This window comes from Microchirus variegatus (assembly GCF_963457635.1).
Source record: "Microchirus variegatus genome assembly, chromosome: 23".
Classification (NCBI taxonomy): Eukaryota; Metazoa; Chordata; class Actinopteri; order Pleuronectiformes; family Soleidae; genus Microchirus; species Microchirus variegatus.
In genome coordinates this window covers 8,274,973-8,296,939 of record NC_139824.1, presented here as the reverse complement: position 1 = coordinate 8,296,939, position 21,967 = coordinate 8,274,973, and the positions used below count along the sequence as shown (strand labels likewise).

General features: G+C 41.0%; 1 protein-coding gene across 2 annotated transcripts in view; it reads left to right on the top strand.

Annotated features, from left to right (window-relative positions):
- Positions 1–21,967, top strand: part of LOC310943496 (protein kinase C beta type) — a gene marked incomplete at both ends in the record, with an annotated part of 38,885 nt that overhangs the window by 14,389 nt on the left and 2,529 nt on the right. Inside the window, 15 exons of one of the 2 annotated variants that reach the window (XM_083909089.1) lie at positions 5,810–5,892; positions 10,941–11,052; positions 12,516–12,644; positions 13,091–13,247; positions 14,367–14,501; positions 14,628–14,724; positions 14,826–14,969; positions 15,055–15,228; positions 15,314–15,405; positions 16,666–16,728; positions 16,827–16,965; positions 17,047–17,127; positions 17,643–17,750; positions 19,038–19,178; positions 19,603–19,755. In XM_083909089.1, the coding sequence (XP_083765215.1) occupies positions 5,810–5,892; positions 10,941–11,052; positions 12,516–12,644; positions 13,091–13,247; positions 14,367–14,501; positions 14,628–14,724; positions 14,826–14,969; positions 15,055–15,228; positions 15,314–15,405; positions 16,666–16,728; positions 16,827–16,965; positions 17,047–17,127; positions 17,643–17,750; positions 19,038–19,178; positions 19,603–19,755 (1,808 nt within the window). Of the gene's footprint in view, positions 1–5,809; positions 5,893–10,940; positions 11,053–12,515; positions 12,645–13,090; positions 13,248–14,366; positions 14,502–14,627; positions 14,725–14,825; positions 14,970–15,054; positions 15,229–15,313; positions 15,406–16,665; positions 16,729–16,826; positions 16,966–17,046; positions 17,128–17,642; positions 17,751–19,037; positions 19,179–19,602; positions 19,756–21,967 lie in introns of those variants that run through there. The other variant, XM_083909088.1, reaches the window with a different exon arrangement.

Below are 21,967 nucleotides of genomic sequence, written 5' to 3'. Positions count from 1 at the left end.
CACGTGGTGGTCTGTTTCCTCCTGAATATACTTTGTTTTACTTTCTTGCATTGCTTTTTTTGCTTCCCTGCCATTGCCTCCAGGATGTTGCACAGCAGAATAATCATAGCGTTAAGTCTGTGCGGGGTAGTGATCCTAGTTTGTGTTCGCGGCGTCTTCACTAACTCTTCGACCTCTGTGGAAATCAACTCCGTTAGTTTGTCAGTGCTGGGACTGTGCACTGACTTGATCCCGAGAGTCTCCTTGATACTGAGCGTGACCGAGCTGTTCACGCTCTCGTGCAGCCGATTCCGCTTCACACCTGGATTCGACCAGACGCCTGAGAGGTCGCCGAGAACTTTCACCAGCATGTGTGCCAATATGTGTTTGGTGTTGATGTCTGGTCTGCCCGAGGCCACCAATTGCCACTGGTCAGCAGTCAAGCGCTCAAAACAAGACTGGAAGAGTGGGCGAATGGTGTTGATTGACTCTTCCATCAGCCTGGTTGTGTCTTCAGTTGTTATTTATTTAAAAAAAATGTAAGTGTCGGCAGACCTTAATGTTGTTCAGAAAGATATGATTGAGAACGGCGATGGTAGATGGGAGAAAGTGTATATTTAGGTTTACATCTGGACTATTGAAGGGAGCAGTGATGCAACATTGCAGATTCCAACTGACTTGGAACACTTGGGAGAAGTCTTTGATCCTTTGAAATGAGAAAGTAAGAGGGTCTTTATAGAGACCAAGGGGAAGCGTCAGATGAGGGAAGGAACTTATGTTTGGTAATGTTAGGGCAGCTTCTTTAATGTAAGAAAGTAGGTTAGTCGAACAATCCAAAAAAAACACCATCTTAATCCTGGGTTTTAAAATGTTTTTGACCTCTTTGAATGTCTATAATTGCCGTTCACCCCCGAGTCAAATGACTGCAGCTTTAGCTCTGATCAGGTGTTCAGACAGACCTGCTAATTTCTTCTTCTTATGCCCTGCGTTAACACAGCCCTTAGAGATCAATGTTTTTAGCAGACCTTACTTTTTACAACAACAACCAGTGCTCATTATTTTTAAAGCTCCCATAGAGTGGTCATATCGCACATAATATGTGAGTCATGGATGTCTAATTACATACATTAACTTGTTTTTATCGTCAAAAACCTCCTAGTTGCTGTAAATCAGCCGATAGAAAGCTCTCCTCACTGAAGCTCTCGTCAGCTGCACTGTTTCAGACTGAAATCTCACCCCCAGAAGACAGACTGGGTTGTGATTGGCCAGCCAGCGAGGGCTTTCCCATCTGTCTTGTGATTCTGTCTTGTGGCCAATACCTGGAAGTGACGTAATTTGCACACCAGCTCTCAGAAGCGCAGCGCCCCCCTCTGGAATATGCACTGCTACTCATTATCAAAACATTGTTTTAACAGTGTTTAAAAATAGCTTATATTAATAATCGCAGTCCCTTTTACGCCTTTGACCCGGAGTCGGACCCAGAGTCAGAAGACACTGTGTTGCTCGTGAAACACCTCCACAACGGACGTTCGTCTTCTGCGGTTCAATGTACGCAACCGGATGTGCCCGGACTAGCAGGAGGATCTGCTGTTCAGGAGAAATGCTGTTTACGTAACCAGACTGGGTTCTCAGCAGTGGCTGAACTGTTTGTTTCGAACCTTCAGGGCTTCATAAACGGCACAGATACACACCAAGAAAACAGCGTTGATTGGTACTTCCGTTCTATGAGAGCTTTAAATTAACTGTACTTCATTATTCAATTTTGTTAGTAACATTCTCACCGAAACTAATTATATTAGATTATTTGTGTCCCTCTTGGGGAAAACTTGGATAGCGGTGGATGACGGGAATGACTTAAATCACAACCTACATGGGAAAAATTATCACATGGTTAAAGGCACACTAGGCAGGAGGAGGTTTTGTCATAATTGATCAAGACTTGAGGAATATTTCAGCATGACGTCATTCACGTGATCCACATGCCCGCTCAGCTTCATTTAGCCTCACAGCTAAATCTGTAGCATCACGGGAAGCTTTGCGGGTTCAAAGAAAAGCAGGCGCCCGTGGTGACTCTTCCACTTCACCGACTCTGCAGTCAGATCTATACTCATCTGTTGAGCCCTGACAAAAAAGACATACAGTAATGAGTGATCCAGCCCATGGCACTGTTTGACCACCTATTGTCCACATTGTGCATAATAAAGTATTACGTAACCAACTAAAAATGAAAAGGCACTGGTTTGTTGGGATATTAAAAACAAAATGAAATGGAAATGACTGAGTAGGTGCTGCGAACAGAGCAATTTGAGTGCATTTGGCTCAAAGGCTAATGTTTCTCCTGCTCTTTAGCCTGGGTTACCTCGATCAGAGCACAGCGGAGCGAGGATCAAACGCGCTGCAAACTGCAACAGTTGATCTGACTCTGGGTCAAAAGGAAACGAAGGACAAATCCATCCTGATAACCACAGACGAATACGTGAACATAACGATCGCCAGAACCCTATTTAAATAATCTGCTGGATTTATACTGGACTTCTTCTTTTTTTTACGCTGATTTTGTTTTCAATGAAACATGTAATTAATACATTAAAACATATTTGAGATATAAGTATAAAATGCAATTCTAGGAACACTTATGCTTTAAAAGATTAATTAAAAAAGAATTCATTTTAACAAAACACACACACACACTGACACCGGGCTCTGGTTTAATATTAATTATTCACACTCTTGTTACATTTTCATGAGGCTCCGTGGTAACTGCCGGCACTTTCCACAGCTTTCAAGCAGTTAAGCAGCTGAGAGCCGAGTGTGTGTGTGTGTGTGTGTGTTTACTTGTACAGGTGTGGGTCCCAACAGTCAGAACGCTCACCAATAGCACACACAGCAGACAGGGGTGTGAAGATGGTGAAACAGGGTATAGCACAGCTGAACTCTCTTATCACGGTATAATGCCAGTGAACAAACTGTGAGTATAGTGTGGCGTTTAAAGGGCGAAAAACAGACAATGAGACACACGAGAAGAAGAAATAAAGTCAAACCGAGTGTGTGTGTTTGTGTGTGTGTGTGTGTGTGTGTGGGCAGGAAGGGTTGGGGCACAGCTGGGTTTGAGGCGATGTGAGGGGGCGGAGAATTCATTTGTGTGTTTTGCAGTGCGTCAGAAATACAGAAGTGGAGTGGCAGAAAAAAAACACACTGAACGACACAGTCACACTTTACACAGCGTTTTGTTGACAAATCTGCTCTGTCACACGCGCACACCTGCACGCGCACACACACACACACACACGGAGTGTGAGTGTACATAATAAAGACGGGCCTAGTGACCTGCTGAGGTCTCTGCTCTGTTGCCTAGCAACCAGGCTGAGCCCTTCAGTCGAGTCTACGCTTGCCACCCCGTTCCGTCTGACTGCAAATCATCGCCGATCCAAACAGGATTTTTAGCCATAAGCCGCCAGGAAGAGCACAGCGGCTCGACAGTTTCACATCAACAGGCACACCGAGGAAGTTCCTCCATGTTGGACGATAACCAGTCCGCACAGATGGATGCACTTGTTATCATCAATGTATGCCTGAGTAAACTGAAGTGCAACGATAAGGCCCCAGCTCTCTGAGCACTCAGGCTGGTGCTGCGCCCGTGTCATATTGATTGTACTGTAATTTAGACGAATGTCTCAAGTACAGGTGCATCACCAGACTGTCGGCTGAGTGACTGAAAAGCCTTCATCACTTACCTACGAATGAAATCCTATTATAACTCAAAAAGAATATTCCTCTTTCACTGAATTTTTCTGCCACCACCGTGACAACATGGATTAAATTTCACACAGGCTTGCGTGATGTGCTTATCTTCAAAATCCCAAACCCTCAAAGTGCGTGCCTGAACAACATCCAGTCCAACTGCTACTGAGCCATTTACTACACACCCAAAGGCTATTCTTACCCTAATAAGTGCAATATATTCAGTGACTCAAAATCCGTTTTTTCATTTTTATCCCTGTCAAACGTCTCGTCTGACCTTTTTATGACTAAAAGTACTGGGTTTGGTGTCAGTCCCTGCGAAACTACTGTTCAGAACAGTCCATCTCGAATGTGTCCTCAGAGTCAGAATCTGAAGTGATTAGACTCAGGACTCCCTGATCAATCATTGGAATTAACAACCTCAAAAAAATGTGGCCCCAGACATTAGCCGATTAATAAACATGTAAATGAAACATACTGTGCTTCAGTCAGACGAACCAATCCACCCTGAGAGGAGTTCATTGTAATTCTCTGTCTTGTCTAAAGTCACAACAGACACTTTCAAAAGGAAACAGAAGCAGATTTATGTCCTCAAACTGAAATGTCTAGTGCTTGGTCTTTGCTGCGTTTCTTGTGGTGTCCTTGATTCCCTTCTGTTTTTCATTTTTATCTGGTTGCTTAGGATTTTTACAGCTGTATATTTCTTACAGCCTTTGTAGCAGAAGTTATTGGGTTGTCATTTCTCATGAGTACGATTTTGGTGGAAATCCGAGTTGGGGATTGGGCAAACAGGACATCGCGGATGGTTGTTTGTCTCTATGTGGTCCTGTGATGGACTGGTGACCTGTCCAGGGTGAACCCCGTCTTTGGCCCTATGTCAGCCGGGTTTGTCTGCGGTAGAAGTTGGATGGATGGATGTTCACTTGGACTCAAGAATGAGTTTGGTTGTGTACCTACTATAGTAGGCGGAGTCATCATACCATGGCTGCACCAAACTGCTGCTTTTATACGCGACCCTAACATACAACAAACTAGTGACGAGCAAAGCACTATCGCTAATGGAAAAGCAAAAAAAAACATGTTTTTGCTTTTCCATTAACGATAAGCAAGGAAAGTCAAGCCGTGCCAAGCTGTGTTACAACTGTATAGTGGAAAAGCGCCACTATACTTAGTTTATTATCGCTCAGTGGCACATGAATCAACACACTCGTCATATTTAATGGATTAGCTATTTTGGGTGAAAAGAGCTGTGATAAGACTTCAGGAACGATGATAGCTCAGTGGTAGAGCGAGGCGTCTTTCAACTTTGAAAGATGAGTGAGTGATGGTAATTGTAGATGTGCTGTATAAACGTGTGAGTGAATGGGTATGAATGGGTGAATAGCAAAGCTGTAGTGTAAAGCTGCTTTGAGTGGTCACCAAGACTAGAAAAGCGCTATATAAATACAAACCATTTACATATAACAAAGACGGGTATCCTTATATGCAGTGAAAAACTGGAATTGAATCATCCCTATCTTTATCATTAACTTTTTAAGTCAAAAGTCAACCATTTCCTGCAAGAATAATTTATGAATATTCTGAGGAGATTGTTGCATAAATGTGTCCCATGAATTCAGGAAAAAGGACTCCGTGACTGAGTGTCCTTCCAAAGATATAAAGTACTTTGTGTCTCTGCAGTTTCTGTAGGGACCCATCATCCATGTGCTATATTCGGCCGAGAACATGCAGCACATTTTCTCCCAGTCAGTCACTACAGTCAAATCGGAGCCTGCTGCCTTCAGAGACCGTCGACGTGGGAAGTTTCCTTTTGCAGCTTTAATGTTATGGAGTGTGATAGTGAGATGTTCCATCGCGCTGTGAACTGACAAAATCAAAATAACGTAAACTGAAGCAGCGAAACACTAAATATACATTGACATTGATAGCGAGAAGGGGTAAGTGCCTATATACGAGCGGCCCGTTGCGCAGAGATTAATGTCACAAAATTGACATTGAGTCACGTATTTGTTGCTGTTGTGTTATTGTTTGTCATTGTGAGAAAACACGAGTTGATAATTATTGCTTTTTTTCCTCTCTCTCTCCTCAGTGTGCTGTTTTGTAGTCCATAAACGCTGTCATGAGTTTGTCACCTTCTCGTGTCCTGGGGCCGACAAGGGACCTGCGTCAGATGTAAGTTTGAAACAAAACAACAAAAAAACACATGTATACAACTTGTTTCATTCATTCAGTCATACTTGGTGTATTGTTATTTTTTGTCTGCGCACTGAAGCAGATCACTCGTGTTCAAGTTAAAAATTAATCGTGCTGATAGTTAATGATTTCAGTCACACTTGTTAATAACATTAGCAAGATCAGCAGCTGCTTTTAGTGTGTGTGTGTGTGCGTCTGTGTGTGCACTGCCGTGTGTTTCCTGTCTGCCCTCCTTAATGGAAACACACATACATTTTGTCTTGTTGCACTTGTGAGGACTAAACCCCTGAACTTAAATCTGATAAAGCCTTAGTCCTTACGACAGTGGTTTAAAACTGAAATGAGTCCTTCCAAAGACACTTCACACACACACACACACACACACACACACACACACACACACACAGTGAGGACACTCGTTGACATAATGCATTCCCTAGCCCCTTACCTTAAAGGTGCTTTATGTAATAAATCTAAAGCAACTGGCCATAAAGTCCTCCTAATATGTCACAGAACAACAACAGATGAATAATGTTCATATAACAAACTGAACTCAACAACAACAACAGTACAGCCAAAATATTTGCACAAAAAAAATTGTTTGCAGACTGCAAATCATGTTTTGGCATGTGGCGCCACCTACCGCCGTCTACCAATCATTGCAGTCAGTAGAGTCTCAGCTGCTGAGCATCAACGGGTTGCCAGTTACGTCAGAAAACTAAACCTAAAAGACCTTGGTACTTTGAATTTGAATGTAGTAACCATTTTTGGCCACATTCTTACATATGGCCCCTTTAACCTTAAAAAGCCAATTCATCCAAAAAACTTGCAGTTTTGTACTCATTTCCAGAGATAAATGTTGATGTCATTCATCAGACAGTGGATCTGAGATACATGTCCCACAACAACAGAAGAAGTTAAAAATAAAAGCCCTACACTGCTCTTTACAGTGTTTCTATCAATGAGTAAAAGATCTGAAAAAAGCAAATGAATAAAAATAGAACTGGTCAAATTGAATACAGCAGCATCATAATGTTTTTTAGTTTGTTCTTTATTTGACCAAGTGTAAAAAAAACTTTTAATGCCTAACCCTAAAACCATGTCTTAACCCACGAAAGGTCCTTTAAGGGGTGACAGAAATGTGAGGACAAGCCAAAAAGTCCTCACTTCCTTAGGTTTCTAAGTTTTTTGATTGACTTGCACTCACTTCCTGGAGACTTACTCTAACCTTACTAATGCTAATTTACATGATGGGGATTTGGGTTTTGTCCCCATAATGTGACTGTGTGAACAGATTTAGGTCCCCACTACATGAGGAAATACCTGGTACACACAGGTAATCTCCGCGCTCTCCACTGCTGACCTGTTGGCTCCAAATCACATAGACATGTCAGTGAGGAGAAAATGTGCCGCCTGGCTGCCTCAGGTTAATGAGCCAATATCTCTCATTGACACACACGTGCACATGTGTGTGTGGCACAGATTTTTACACACACACACATTCCTGCACACCATCCTTACTGTGGACACTCAAAGACATAATGCATACCATCACAAATGCAAAACCACTGTTCTGTGATACAGTAAAACTGCACCTCATCTCTATTTATCTTGCACCTTAAAATACACGTATTGTATATAGTATATAGTAGTCCTGTCAAATGTTAACACAAGACTGACCGGAAAAAGACATGTGCGACGTCTTGTTTACGTGACTCCGGATTGTTAAAATTAGTCTGTAAAGTAAAGCTAAATTTTAAAAAGAGAGCATAGAGAGATTCAGTTCGACTGTTGGCGCGCTAACGTCGCTAAAAGGCGCTAATGCAGCTAACGGAGCTAAATGGTAAAGGGTGCCTGGACTCCGGTGTTGGGGCACGTAAACATGACGTCATGCGCGTCTTTTTCCGGTCAGTCGTCATGGAAACATGTCATGCATCTATCTATCTATATATCTATCTATCTATCTAGCTAGCTAACAATCTAGCTAGCTAGCTATCAACTTATCTAGCTAGCTATCTATCAGCAGTTCAACAGATTTGATCTTTCCACACAACTGTATGCAAAACCTTTTTGTGATTAAATGATTTAAAAAGTTTAGGTGTTTTAAAATAATTAGGGTGAAAATATTGCAACAAATACGGCATTTTCACCATTTTTTCCCATGTTTTTTACCAACACGGCACCTGCAGCCTCACAGCACAAGTCTAGCTGCCCTTCTTTCTGTTCTTCTTCTTCTCCACCTCATTTTAGGAAATGTAAATACAGTGGCAGGTTTTCTGTGTGTGTTTTTTTGCATCCATGTAAGACTCATTGCAGGACAAAGACATTTGTGTGTAGCAGGTGCAGTTACTCATGAGCGAATGATCAACCAGCCAATAAAGCATGCTGATGGTTTGGTTACATATATGGTTACAGCATGTGAGGAAGTGAGAGAAACTGATTTTAAATTCTTAACTCCACAGTTGTCTGACATAATATATAATGTGTGAAGAGTAGAATCTCTGTATTTGCTTTACAGGGACATTAACCTAACCTTAACCCAAGTCTATATCCTTAAATCAAACCCTTAAAAAGCTTTTTATAGTTGTGAGTATCAGTCAAGAGTGAGGTTTGAATCAAATTATCCTCTCGGTCTATTACAGACACACACACACCAGCCGTCGGTGACTCAGCACCAATCTTTGCCTGAATGTCCACTGATGTCTTGATTTTCTTTCCTTGTTTTTGTTACATTATCAAAACTGTTATTTCTATCTCCTCCTCGCTGTTGTTTTCTTTATCAGAATATTGTGTTTTTGTTTTCATGTAATGGAGGCTAAATTTAGGCAGACACGTGTGTACTGTTGATTACAGGATGCTTTTTGTAGTTTGAGCTCAACCCCTCGCTGTGTGTGTGTGTTTTTTTTTTAGCCTACACTCTGTTATAATGAACGTAGTTTTTTGGGTTACAAAACACTTTGACTGGCACCATGTCACTTTTTGAACCCATTGTCTATTTTCCTCATAAAAGGGAACATAATTTACAAAATTGACATCATGTTCCATTGAAGAAAACCTGAAACTAGTGATTAGACGTCAACTCTTCAGGAGAATGTTTACTAACATTATAAATCATGTGAAAAATTTGGTTATTCTCCCGCAGACTTCAATCCAAACAGACTTCTCTGTTTGCATTCAGTAGAGTCGCCCCCTGGTGGCTAACTGCTACTTCTGCCCCTCCTTCCAAGCTTCACTTTTCAAATCAGATTTTTTTTCATTCAACTGCTTAAAAAAAAATTATAATAATAATAATTCCAATTTGTTGAACTGCAGTGTTTGAGGCCAATCACTATTAGATAGTTAGCTAGCTAGCTAGATAAATTAGTTTTTCCTTACCCTGGTCGAGGGTCTAAGGACAGAGGATGTTACCAACCCTGTGAAAGCCCTTTGAGACAAACAGTGTTTTGTAATTGTGGGCTATATAAATAAAATTTGATTTGATAAATTGCCAGCTAGCTAGCTAGATTGATAGCTAGCTAGTGGGAGCATAGCTATGTTCCCTGCTTTTCCTTAACAGGTCCAATAATATAATTTCCATGAAAGTTTCGTATTGAAAGCTACAAAAACTAATGCATGGTGTTTTTGTATGCTTCCGCACGTAATTTTCGCCACAGAGCTGTGGTCATGTGACGACGCGCTACATCCCCTAACCCTACCCGTCACCGTTACCCTAACAGCAACCGTAACACAAGGTAGAGACCTGAAAAATCTCCGTAATAACTGAGAAACGGAAGATCCCTTTGGGGGAAAAGCGGGGAACATAGGACCCGGGGAACATAGGGATGCTAGGGGATAGCTAGCAAGCATTGTAGCACTATACACCATATGCAATATGTGTATTTTAAGGTGCAAGATAAATAGAGATAAGGTGCAGTTTTAATGGCTATTAATGACTGCTTGAACTGAAAGGTGGATAAAAAAAAATGGGTGATGTAGAGAAGATGTAGCTTGTCTGTAGAGGTAGCTGTTAAAACATAATTCCATCCATCTATTCATCCATCTATCTATATATATATATTTCTATCCATCCTTTCTTCTGCTTGTCCTTGAGGGCCATTATAGGAGATTGCACGGTTCTTCCTCCCTGGACAGTTTGCTACACACTGTCAGTTAAGAGTTTTTCAAGTAACCTCGATCTGCATGTCTTTGGACCGTGGGAGGAAGCTGAAGTACCCAGAGAAAACCCACGCACACACGAGCGGAACGCGCACACACGCACACGTACTGTAATCCGGGCTACATCATCATCATCATCATCATCATGCAATATCAGGAGCCTCTAACTCATAAACGACACACACACGGCTGAATGAGAGCAACGCAACAAAAAACATGGATTACGATACCTTATTTGGGTCATGGGAAAACACGGCCTTAAATATGTTACTGTTCCGTTTTCAATCAATAGAAGAACTGCAGGGGGAAAACCACCTGGCAGGGCTGCAGCTAGCACTTTCTAATTGTTGTATTATTGATTATAGGACTGCCAATGACTGCCATTTTGATAAATGATTAATTGGTTTGAGTGTCTTTTTTTGATATCTCCATATAACAAAGAAAATCATGGATACATTTTGATCTTGTAGACAAAATAAGACATTCAAGAACATTATGACGTCAATGTCAAAAGTTGATTGGGAAACACCAAACAACATTTTTCGACATTTTCTTATATTTTATGGTCCAAAGATAAAAATAAATAATCGTTCGTTGCAGCTCTAATTATTTATAGTTGTTTGTTCCAGAAATGCTGCACTGTAGAATAGTAAAGTATTGATTGATGTTTCCCAATCCTCAAAGTGACCTCTAATATGTCTTGTTTTGTCTGCGAGGAATTGAAAAAAAGTCTCATTTTATTAAGAGGCTGAAATGTATTTTAAGAATTTGATTACTAATTGATGCAAACTGTTGCCTGCAGCTCTTCCACCTGGACCCCTCTCTCGTACTGAATAATGTGTGTCCTCTCTTTGGTGTCTCTAAATGTGCAGGACCCTCGTAGTAAACACAAGTTTAAGGTCCACACTTACTCCAGCCCCACCTTCTGTGACCATTGTGGCTCCCTCCTCTACGGGCTGATACACCAGGGCATGAAATGTGACCGTAAGTACAAAATTAATCCATCTGTGTTTGTCTGTGTCTGAGAGGGACAGAGTCTGTACAAATGGACGTCGTCTTAACACGTGTTGGCTGCTTTATCTATAGCAGGTTTACACAATTTTGTGTTTAAGTCTAAAAAACCCTGTTGGCAAAATAAATGGGCCTTTTTAGAGAAATACTCAAAATAAGGGTTGTATTATGGCCAAAACACCTCTCACACACCGTATGTGTTTTTTAAAAAGGCACGTGTAGGTCACGTCCACCTGCAAATTGTCATTATTTACTTGATTTAGCAGTTTTCCTTGCCTCGTGTATCACAATGTCTTTTACTCTTCAAAATAAAATCAGTAAATGTCATTTGTCAGTCACCACAATCCTCATCAGAAAGTCTTTAAACTTCATTCAGAGCTGATGAAAGCAACATTTCTGTTTATTTTATATTGAAGTAGCGAACATATATATGGCATCATGTTTCAAGATTCAAATGAATCACCATATGTGCAGTAAGCGGTTGACCGTCTTCACTGGAGCTTTAAGGGCTGGAATCCAGTGACATCTAGTGGACAGTCTGAGGACTTTTTTTTTAACATCAAAAACACTCTTTATCGTGCCTCTTTATCTGAAAATGAATCTAAATCGAAGTAAATTATTTCAGGCATGGTCTTTTTAAACAATCGAGCTCAAGAGAGTACAAGGTTTTTGCACCGTGGAAACGTTTTAAGGACACGTCAACACCACAGAGATTACATGTAGAGACAAGTTCTCAAGGAGGCTTGGAATGACTTATCTGTCATGCATATTGTGAAAATGCAGGTTTATTTTAGAGGAGTGATGATTTGTATCGTCCTCATTTTAAACGTTTAACTCTTTAAAGGGTTAAAGTTTATTTGCACGAACATTGACTCTACTTTTGCTTGCTTAAAATCCTTCCGCATTTTGTGATCTCAGGGTATCCGCGGGGTCTTAAAAAGTCTTAAATCCAATAATTTCATTTTAAGGCCTTAAAATGTCTTAAATTCTCCTAAAATCTCATAAAAGGTCTTAAATACAATTTTGAAAGGTCTTAAAAATCTATCAACGTTACTTTTATTTAAAACATGCATAAACTTCAGTCTCACTTTGAAATGTTTCTGTTTTTGAGGATGCGATAACATAACTACAACACGGAACTAAAGTAGGCCACCTGTGCTGCCCGGTGAGAATTTATCGAGCACCACTAGCTAGTGTAGAATGCGCGCGCCGTGGTGTGTTACAGCTTAGCATAGCAGCGGAGAAAACTTAATGAAAGCCCACAGCTAAGCCGAATTTCAAAGATTTTCAGCCTCCAATTCTCCTTCATGTCTTTTGTACTTTTTTGCCAGTATGGATTTGAAATGGGTCTGAAATTATATTAATTATGGTCTTAAAAAGTCTTAAATTTGACTTGTTGAAACCTGCAATGATTTGTTTCTTTTGTGTGTGTTCAGACTGTATGATGAACATCCACAAGCGATGTGTGGCCAACGTCCCGAGCCTGTGTGGCACGGATCACACCGAGAGGAGAGGACGCATCCAGATCTCTGCGCAGATCACCGAGGACACGCTCACCGTCATCAGTGAGTGCTCGCCCCGTCTGTTTGCCTCTTTACGTTCACGTTTGCTGTCTGACACACACACACACACACACACACACACACACACAGAAAGAGGGAGAGCAAGAGAGGGAGGAGAGAGAACACCTCCCAGTGCTCTTTATCGGCCTAAGACTAAAACTGGAAAGTCCATTAGTCGATCGATGGTGCAACGATTGACCCACATCACTGTGATGTGCAGCCACGTGCTGCCTCTCTCCCTCTCCCTCTCTCTCAGACAGCTGTGGATTGATTATGGAACAGAAACTAAACTGTTGTTAAGTGTTGTCAAATGTATCCGCGGTTATTTAGGGCAGGACCGAATCCCACTTCACCCCCTGCCGTCCTCTGCGAAGGACAAAGTCCTAACATCTCTCTCTCGCTGTCTAACTTATTTTTATCCATGTCTTCCCACGTCCTCCGCTTCACAGTCAAAGAGGCGAGGAACCTGGTGCCCATGGACCCCAATGGTCTGTCAGACCCGTACGTCAAGCTCAAACTCATCCCAGATCCAAAGAGTGAGAGCAAGCAGAAGACCAAGACCATCAAATGTTGCCTCAACCCCACCTGGAATGAGACCTTCACTTTGTGAGACATTGATTTTTTTTTTCTGTACCATATCTTCTCGTGCACCTGATCAGTTTATTTTTGGCGTTGTTTGAGCATGATTTTGTTTGCTACAAAGCAACTCTACTGTCCTCGTTTTCAGTTACATAATCGAGCGGCTAACTGGAGCTCATACAAGTGACCCTGTCCTCGTTCTTCTTCCTGCTTCTGCTTGTTGTTTATTCAGGGCTGTTCTGTTCTAATCAGAAAGACACAGGCTCTGACAAACTGTCAATGCTGCAGAGTTTCAATAGACGCATATATGACGGCTGTCTCACCTTCATGACATTTAGATGACGATTAATTGTCATACAAATAATAACTTTATGACCAGGAGCTTTATTGACAGAACTTAAAAATATGAATTGTTCCCTGTATCACATTTAAAAACCAGTTGCAGCCTTTCGGTCAGATTTTTGTGGGAAATTTGCCGTTCTCTTGATGGTTTCCGCTTTGAGAGGGTAACTAGCCGCGGCCGAGAAAACAATGAACATGCCACCATTCAAAGGTTTGGGGTCACCTATACAGTTTTTTCGTGTTTTTCATTAAAAGTCACACTTTCATTCATCAAAAGAGTTGCAAAATTAATAGAAAATATAGTCAAGACATTGACGAGATTAGAAATAATGATTTTTATTTGAAATAATAATTTTGCCCGTTTGTCAAAGAACCAGCAAAACTGTTTTCAGCTGTGCTAACATCATTGCACAAGGGTTTTCAAGGGTTTTCTAATCATCCAATAGACTTCTAACATGATTAGCAAACAATGTACCAGTAGAACACTGGAGAGATGGTTGCTGGAAATGAGCCTCTATACACCTATGTATATATTACATTAAAAAGCAGACGTTGCAGCTAGAATAGTCGTTTACTACATTAACAATGTATAGAGTTTCATACATCTGTTTCATTTAATGTAATATTCATTGAAAAAAGGGATTTTCCTTAAAAAATAAGGACATTTCTAAGTGACCCCAAACTTTCGAACGGTAGTGTAAACACTGAGACAGGCTTCGTTGTGGCTTTGAGATAAAATGTGTGTGTTTAATAATGTACTATCTATCCTTTCCTCTGTCATCCCCCTTTTCTCTCATTTCTTAGCAACCTCAAGGAAAGTGACAAAGACCGCCGTCTGTCAGTGGAGGTGTGGGACTGGGATTTGACCAGCAGGAACGACTTCATGGGATCCCTCTCCTTCGGGATCTCAGAGCTACAGAAACAAGGGATAGATGGATGGTAAGAAGACAGAAATGAGGAAATGGGAGACTGGACACTGAAACCCAGAAGATTTATCTCAACAGCTTTTTTGTCACAGTCTGCAGATAATCCTTGACATCGCTGTGCTTTAATTCTGTGGATTAGGTTTAAGATGCTATCTCAGGAGGAAGGAGAATACTTTAATGTTCCTGTGCAGCCAGAAGGAGAGGAGGGCAACGAAGAGCTACGGCAAAAGTTTGAGGCAAGGCAGCGCATAGTAACATATCCAAAATGGATGCAGGTTTAATTTGTCCTTTGTGGTTTTGTAATCCCCTTTAATAATCTTCTTCCTTCTCTCCGTAGAGGGCACGGGTTGGTCCAGGCAAACCCACAGACTCCTCCTCGTCCTCCTCGGTGTACAAGTACGACAGCAATGGCAACCAGGACCGCGTCAAGCTCTCAGACTTCAACTTCATCATGGTTCTGGGAAAAGGCAGCTTTGGCAAGGTGATTCACAATGGTGCCTCATGATGGAAAAGTGTGTCCTGATATTTCATTTTCACAAATGAAAACTTGACTTTTATTTCCACAGGTGATGCTGGCAGAGAGGAAGGGCACGGATGAGTTGTACGCCGTCAAGATCTTGAAGAAAGACGTGGTGATCCAGGACGACGACGTGGAGTGCACCATGGTGGAGAAAAGAGTCCTCGCTCTGGCCGGGAAACCACCCTTCCTCACTCAGCTGCACTCGTGTTTCCAAACCATGGTAGAGCAGCACGACATCATTAACATTAACAGAGAACGACGAGCACATGCAGAAACACCTCACCCGTTACGTCTTTGTGCTCTAGGACCGATTGTACTTTGTGATGGAGTACATAAACGGAGGAGACCTCATGTACCAAATCCAGCAGGTCGGCAAGTTCAAGGAGCCTCATGCTGTGTGAGTACACGCACAGAGAGGAGTTGAATAATGAGATGTTTTAATGTGACTGTAACACTTGTTCAAATTCTGCTCTTTGTACCCTTTTATCCTCTCATTTGACATCATTCTCTGCTCTCGTCTGATCCTCTGTGCTCTGTTTTTCACATTAAAGGGGGCAATGAATTGAAGTTTATGCATTAAGTTGATAAAGGGTTAGGGTTAGTTAAAATGAGTTCTGGGCGCGCTAACTTGTTGACGCAGGTTAGTGCATGACATGTTTCCATGACGACTGACCGGAAAAAGACGCGTGTGACGCCATGTTTACGTGACTCCAGATTGGTAAAATGAGTCTCTAAAGCAGGGGTCACCAACGTGGTGCCCGCGGGCACCTGGTAGCCCGCAGGCAGCCAATACGGTGCCCGCGGGCTCACTTCATCTCACTTGCATGTATCCGTATGATCTGTCAGTAAAATATCTTTGATATTGTTTATAAAAACTGGTAATCGTTAGGAGTAAGCACTGGAATGAATGTGTATGCAGTTGAATGCATAATATTAATCATTTAAATGGTAAACAAACAAAAAAAATATTATATGGTAGCCCTCCATATTATTTTTTACCCTTAAGGTAGCTCTCTGACTCAAAAAGGTTGGTGACCCCTGCTCTAAAGTAACGCTAAACTATAAAACAACAGAGGCACACATACACAGTACACAGGTACGCTGGTTCTTTGTAGCGCTGCTCTTTTCGTTTGATAAACAGACTGCTCCAGTTTGACTGTAGGCGCGATAACGGCGCTAAACGAGCTAATGAAGCTAACTGGTAAACGGTGCCTGGACTCCGGTGTCGCGACACGTAAACATGACGTCTCGGCGTCTTTTTCCAGGCAGTCGTCATGGAAACACTTCATGCATTAACGTGCGTTAACCTTGTGCCCAGCACTGATTTAAAATATGATTTACTTTGAACATAAAAAGGTTGTGTGTAGGGCTGCAACTAACGATTATTTTCGTAATCGATCAATTTGTTGATAATATTCACGTTTAAGAAGCTAAAACAATCAGAAATCTTGTTTTAATAATCAAAAAATCTCAAAGCTGATTTTTGAGCATTTTAAATGTTGGGTTAGCTGAGTTAGCATTTCCTTATGGTTAAAGTTGCGAGGAAATGTGCGGTTTTTAACATTATAAATGTCATGTTTTGCACGCGCCGCGTACCGTGTTGTGTATATACGGCCAACACGGACTCAAATTTGCTCACAAAATGTCTGTATTTCAGGTTTTATGCTGCAGAAATTGCCATTGGACTCTTCTTCCTTCACTCCAAAGGCATTGTGTATCGGTGAGTCAGCGTGAGTCACTCGGTGCAATCAACAAGCATTTCACAAAACAATTGTGTCAAATACCCATTTGTGTGTGTGTGTGTGTGTGTGTTGTTAGGGATCTAAAGCTGGACAATGTGATGCTGGACTCTGAGGGCCATATAAAGATTGCAGACTTTGGCATGTGTAAAGAGAACATGTTGGATGGCGTTACCACAAAGACTTTCTGTGGAACGCCAGACTACATCGCTCCAGAGGTATTTTTTTTTACTTGTGATGTTTATTAGTTGACTGCTGCTTTTTTATTTACCGTTTTTTTTTACCATTGTGTCTTTCAGATTATAGCTTATCAGCCTTATGGGAAATCTGTGGACTGGTGGGCCTTTGGGGTACTGCTGTATGAAATGCTTGCTGGACAGGTTTGTTGGCACATTTTCTTTTAAGGAAACTCCAGTAATAAGAACAGAAAATTAGAATTTTTCAGTTATACACACAAAAATCCACCCTTAACATTGAGCCTATTACAATAAATATGTCTTACACTGTTCAAATGTCAAATTTAACACAAAACCTGGTGTTCATCAACGTCATTGTTTTTTTAAATTGATAATATATTCTTAACATGCAGTAAATTTGAAATAACTGCCAGATATTGAAAGATATTCTCGAAAAATGGGCAAAAGCACTAATTTTCTGCCCCTTTATGGTTAAAATAAGCAAAAAAAAGTCCAGATGGACATTTTGAGATTAGGGTTAATTATAAAGAATAAATTGCACAACAACAACAAACAAGAAAGAAAAAGACAGACAAGGTAACAGAACTGATTGCTGATTGTTGTTCCATTGATATATATTGTATTATTAGGTCTAACCATTGTGATTTAGTAGTAGTAATAGTTTTCTCGGTTTATAAAGACTATCTTTACCTCTGCAGCCGCCTTTTGATGGGGAGGATGAAGATGAGCTGTTCCAGTCCATCATGGAGCATCACGTCTCTTACCCTAAATCCATGTCCAAAGAAGCTGTTGCCATCTGCAAGGGGGTGAGGGTTCACACACACATGCATAGGATGCACACGTTAAGCCGACTTGGCCCAAAACTGACCGTTATGGCTCTATATGGTGCTCATTTCTTGGAAATTATTAGTTGCATATTATATTTTACCTTCTCTGCTTTTATGGGTTTCACAGTGATCTGTTGTTGTGGTCTGGTCTTAAGCTCTAAAAAAAACCTGCTCAAAACCAAACAAAGATACGATCGACTAGCTGGTTGAATGCAGTGGAGCATTAACTATAGTGGAGATTGATGTTTTCCCTATCTGCGTCTATCAAAAACTAAATCTAGACTGAGAGAATATTTGACCTAACATCCAAATCAATATAATCTTGTTGCACATCTGCCTGCTGTGTAAATTTCCAACTGTTCACAGTGTCAACCAAAGAGTCAAAGCTAATTAAAATGTGAAAGGAAAACTCTACATGGGAAATGACAAAATGAAGAATTATTTTAAAAGAAAATGCTCTGTATATGGTATTATAATATAATAATAATAAACTTTATTTATAAAGCAGACAAAATCAGGCATTTTAAGTAATACAGAAAGGACAAGAGAAAAACAAAATAAAATCCCACTGATGATATTGGATAAAAAATAGTAACAATAATAAGCAGGACCGCTCGTAGGACTCACAGTCATGATAAAGCCCTCGCCCCATGCAACAGAAATTTCACATAGTTCTGTTTTAAACTTTTTTAAAGTACCTTTCCTGCCATTTTAGCGTAAATTTTGTCTGAGCGCTGAGGCCACGCCTTTTGATGTAGAGAAAATCCTCTGACAACTTTTAATCACTAACTTGTCGAGAACATATGGACCGTGTTTGACGCGGCTAGCTCAAACGTGCTAGGACTAGTTTGTTGAAATGCGTAGACTAGCCATTTTTGTTTTTCCAAAATGGCTGACTTCTGGGTGGGGCGGAGCTAATGGAAGTACATTGGAAATTTGTTTGGAATCATGAGAGCAACAAGTCTACTAAGTTTGGTTAAAATAGGATCTACGATGTGTGACAATTTTGGCCACTTTGTCTTGCGTCAAAAATTCCTCAAGAAACTTTGGAGTAAGCCTGACTCACAACTTTTTTTCTAACCATGACCTGACTTCTGGGGGCGCTATTTTTTCAAGAGTTTTTATGCACGTTAACCCCCTCAAAAATGAGTGCCACATTGTGCTTGGGGAGTGCGATTGAATTAGTGAAATGCCTTTTTGAAGTTTTGAGAATAGATTTCAAATTTTGGACTGCAACATTCACATTATTGTGTGTGTGATTTTTAGCTGATGACCAAACACCCAGGTAAGCGTCTGGGCTGCGGTCCAGAGGGGGAGAGAGACATCAAGGAGCATGCCTTCTTCCGTTACATAGACTGGGAAAAACTGGAAAATAAAGAGGTTCAGCCACCTTTCAAACCTAAATCTGTGAGTATCACATACACACGTTAACACACACACACATTCGAGATGTTAAATTGTGACTCTGTAAGCAAAGGAGTAGCATACTTAATGAAACTTTGAAGGTAAGTCATAGACAAGTAGCTCGCTCATCCCCCAAACCCAACCATCACCTGCCATTGGTCACTACTCTGACAAATACACAGCTTGTTGGTGTAGTCACCAATGATGATGCTGATATATCACTGGCTGACGTATGGACCAATGGAAATCCACAGTTTCGGCTGTAAGTGATTTGATTGGTTGATGCCATGTTTTTAGTTGTATTTCTCTTTTTTCTCTTTGTTTGTTGTTGTCCATTTTTTCCCTCCACATCCCTCATCAAAACTCACGTCATCCTCCATCTCTCCATCTCTGTCTCTCTCTCTCTCTCCTCTCCTCTCCATGGCAGTGTGGGCGTGACGCTGAGAACTTTGATCGCTTTTTCACACGCCATCCCCCAGAGCTGACCCCCCCAGATCAGGAGCTTATAGCCAACCTGGACCAGGAAGAATTCCAAGGCTTCTCATTTGTTAACCCTGAGTACCCTCACACAACTCACTGACCATGCCACATATCACCGAGCTGCACTAGTAATCCCCTTCGACCTCAGAGACGCACACAGACGAGAATAACATTTAAAAAAAATATCACCTTGATCCAGGCTGCATTCAGGATTGCGAAACATTAAAGAAATAGTTTGGCATTTTATTAAATACACTTCAGTGGATTCATATCAATCTCATTTTGAATTAATTCGAGTTATTAGCTTTGTTTAGCAAAAGATTTCTTCTTAATATGGGAAATATTAAAGGGACTAATAGGTCATTTAAAACTAGTGCTGGGCGCATTATCAGTGTCAGTGTCGATGCATGACGCGTTTCCATGACAACTGACCGGAAAAAAGACATGCGTGACTCCATGATTGTTAAAATGAGTCTCTAAAGTAACGCTAAACTTTAAAAACAGAGGCATACATACGCAGTACGCAGTACACAGGTACGCTATTGTTATTTGTAGCGCTGCTCTTTTCCTTTAATTAACAGACCGCTCCAGTTCAACTGTAGGTGTTCTAACGGCGCTAAAGGAGCTAATGCAGCTAACGGAGCTAACTGGTAAACGGTGCCTGGTGTAGCGGCATGTAAACATGACGTCACACGTGTCTTTTTTCCGGTCAGTCGTCATGGAAACACGTCATGCGTTAACCTAGTGCTCAGCACTATTTAAAACGAAACTCTCCTCTGCAAAGCAATATCCGCCACGTCTTATTTTTAGTTATCGGCACCCAAAAACGATCACTGTGACTTTTAATCTTGGAAACAATCCTTCCATCACTCTCGCTACGCTCTAATCCTTTTTTTTTTTTTTTTTTGCAGTCCGTGTTGCAAATGTCACGCTCGACATCCTGCCATTTTTCAATTGCACACAAAAAGAGGAAACAGTGAAAATGTCAAAGGAAAACAAATATTTGGTTTGGATGATTTAATTGCACTGTGTTGTTGTGGCCTCTTCCTCTGCAGTGGTTGAACTATAATTAGCACGAGTTGTTGGAAACCCTCCCCGCGCATAGCCTTTGGATTTGTTGTCCTAATGTAAAAGCGTTTGCCTCTAATTAACAGATATGAGTGTTGTCACTACGGTCGTCTGAATTTCCGAAAGGAAAGAGCATCATTTCTTGAAAATGCCAAACTATTCCTTTTAAAAACGCAGACAATAAGGACTTTAAGTTGCCAGCACAGACTCGGTGACACTGTTCTCCGTTTACTGTGTAACATGTCGTGTTACACTGCTGCTTCTCTAATATCAGCTCCGGCTGCGTGTCTGTCGTCAGTGTAGACATGGCGAACCTCGGGGTCGGCCTGAACTTGACATGTCTCTATTTCAACGCTCCCTGTCACCACAAAAACGGCCTGTTCCTAACATCGAGACGTATACTTTTACCGCATATTGGTCCTGCGTGAGTAAAAACAAAACTGACCTGTTTCTTTCCCTATGTTGACGTTAGTTGTGTCTACCAAATACTCCTTTACCGAGTGTTCAGTCAGTATTGTGGTGATAGCAAAAATTAGATTTTAACTGAGGATGGAAGTCTTTATACATGCAAGAGTATAAATCTGCGTCAAGAGAGTTTTGACTGAAAGCTCGTTACTTTTCTACTTCTCCGTCACTTTTAATGACAGACAGCATATCGTTTAGCTTGTTAGCAACCGATTTTGGAAAAATGTCGCTCATGACGAAGCCCCTAGAGTCTTGTGAGGCTGTTAGTTTGTGAGTCTACAGAAACAGGAAGTGCCAAAAAGAGTGTTCAGAAAAATACTGTCCTAGTAGGAAGGGCAGCCATCTTGTGCCATTTTGCAGTACACGTATAATTATTAGAAGATGCGTTATAACTACTCTCTTCTCGAACAATGTATGACCCCTGGGAAATCCTTTTCATTTATGATATGAACTGTCTCAGAAGACGAGTGTTTCATTGTGTCAGGTTGTACTTTTTTTTTTCTTTTGTAACTGTGTAACGATGCAAGGTAGTAACGTGTCAAATTTTGTTTTATTGAGCTTGTATCACAAAGGCAGCATGGTGACATCGAAGATTCGTTTCTGTTGTTGTACAAAAAAATGCTTGCTGATAAAAGATGATGGAAAAATGGTGAGAGCTTGTCGTGATGGTGGTGAAGGTGACTAACCAATGACGGCTTAAGGAGAGAAATAACAAAGAAAAAAAAAAGAATATATATTGCGTTCTATATCGGAGAGTTACTTGGATAAATTGTTCAGAA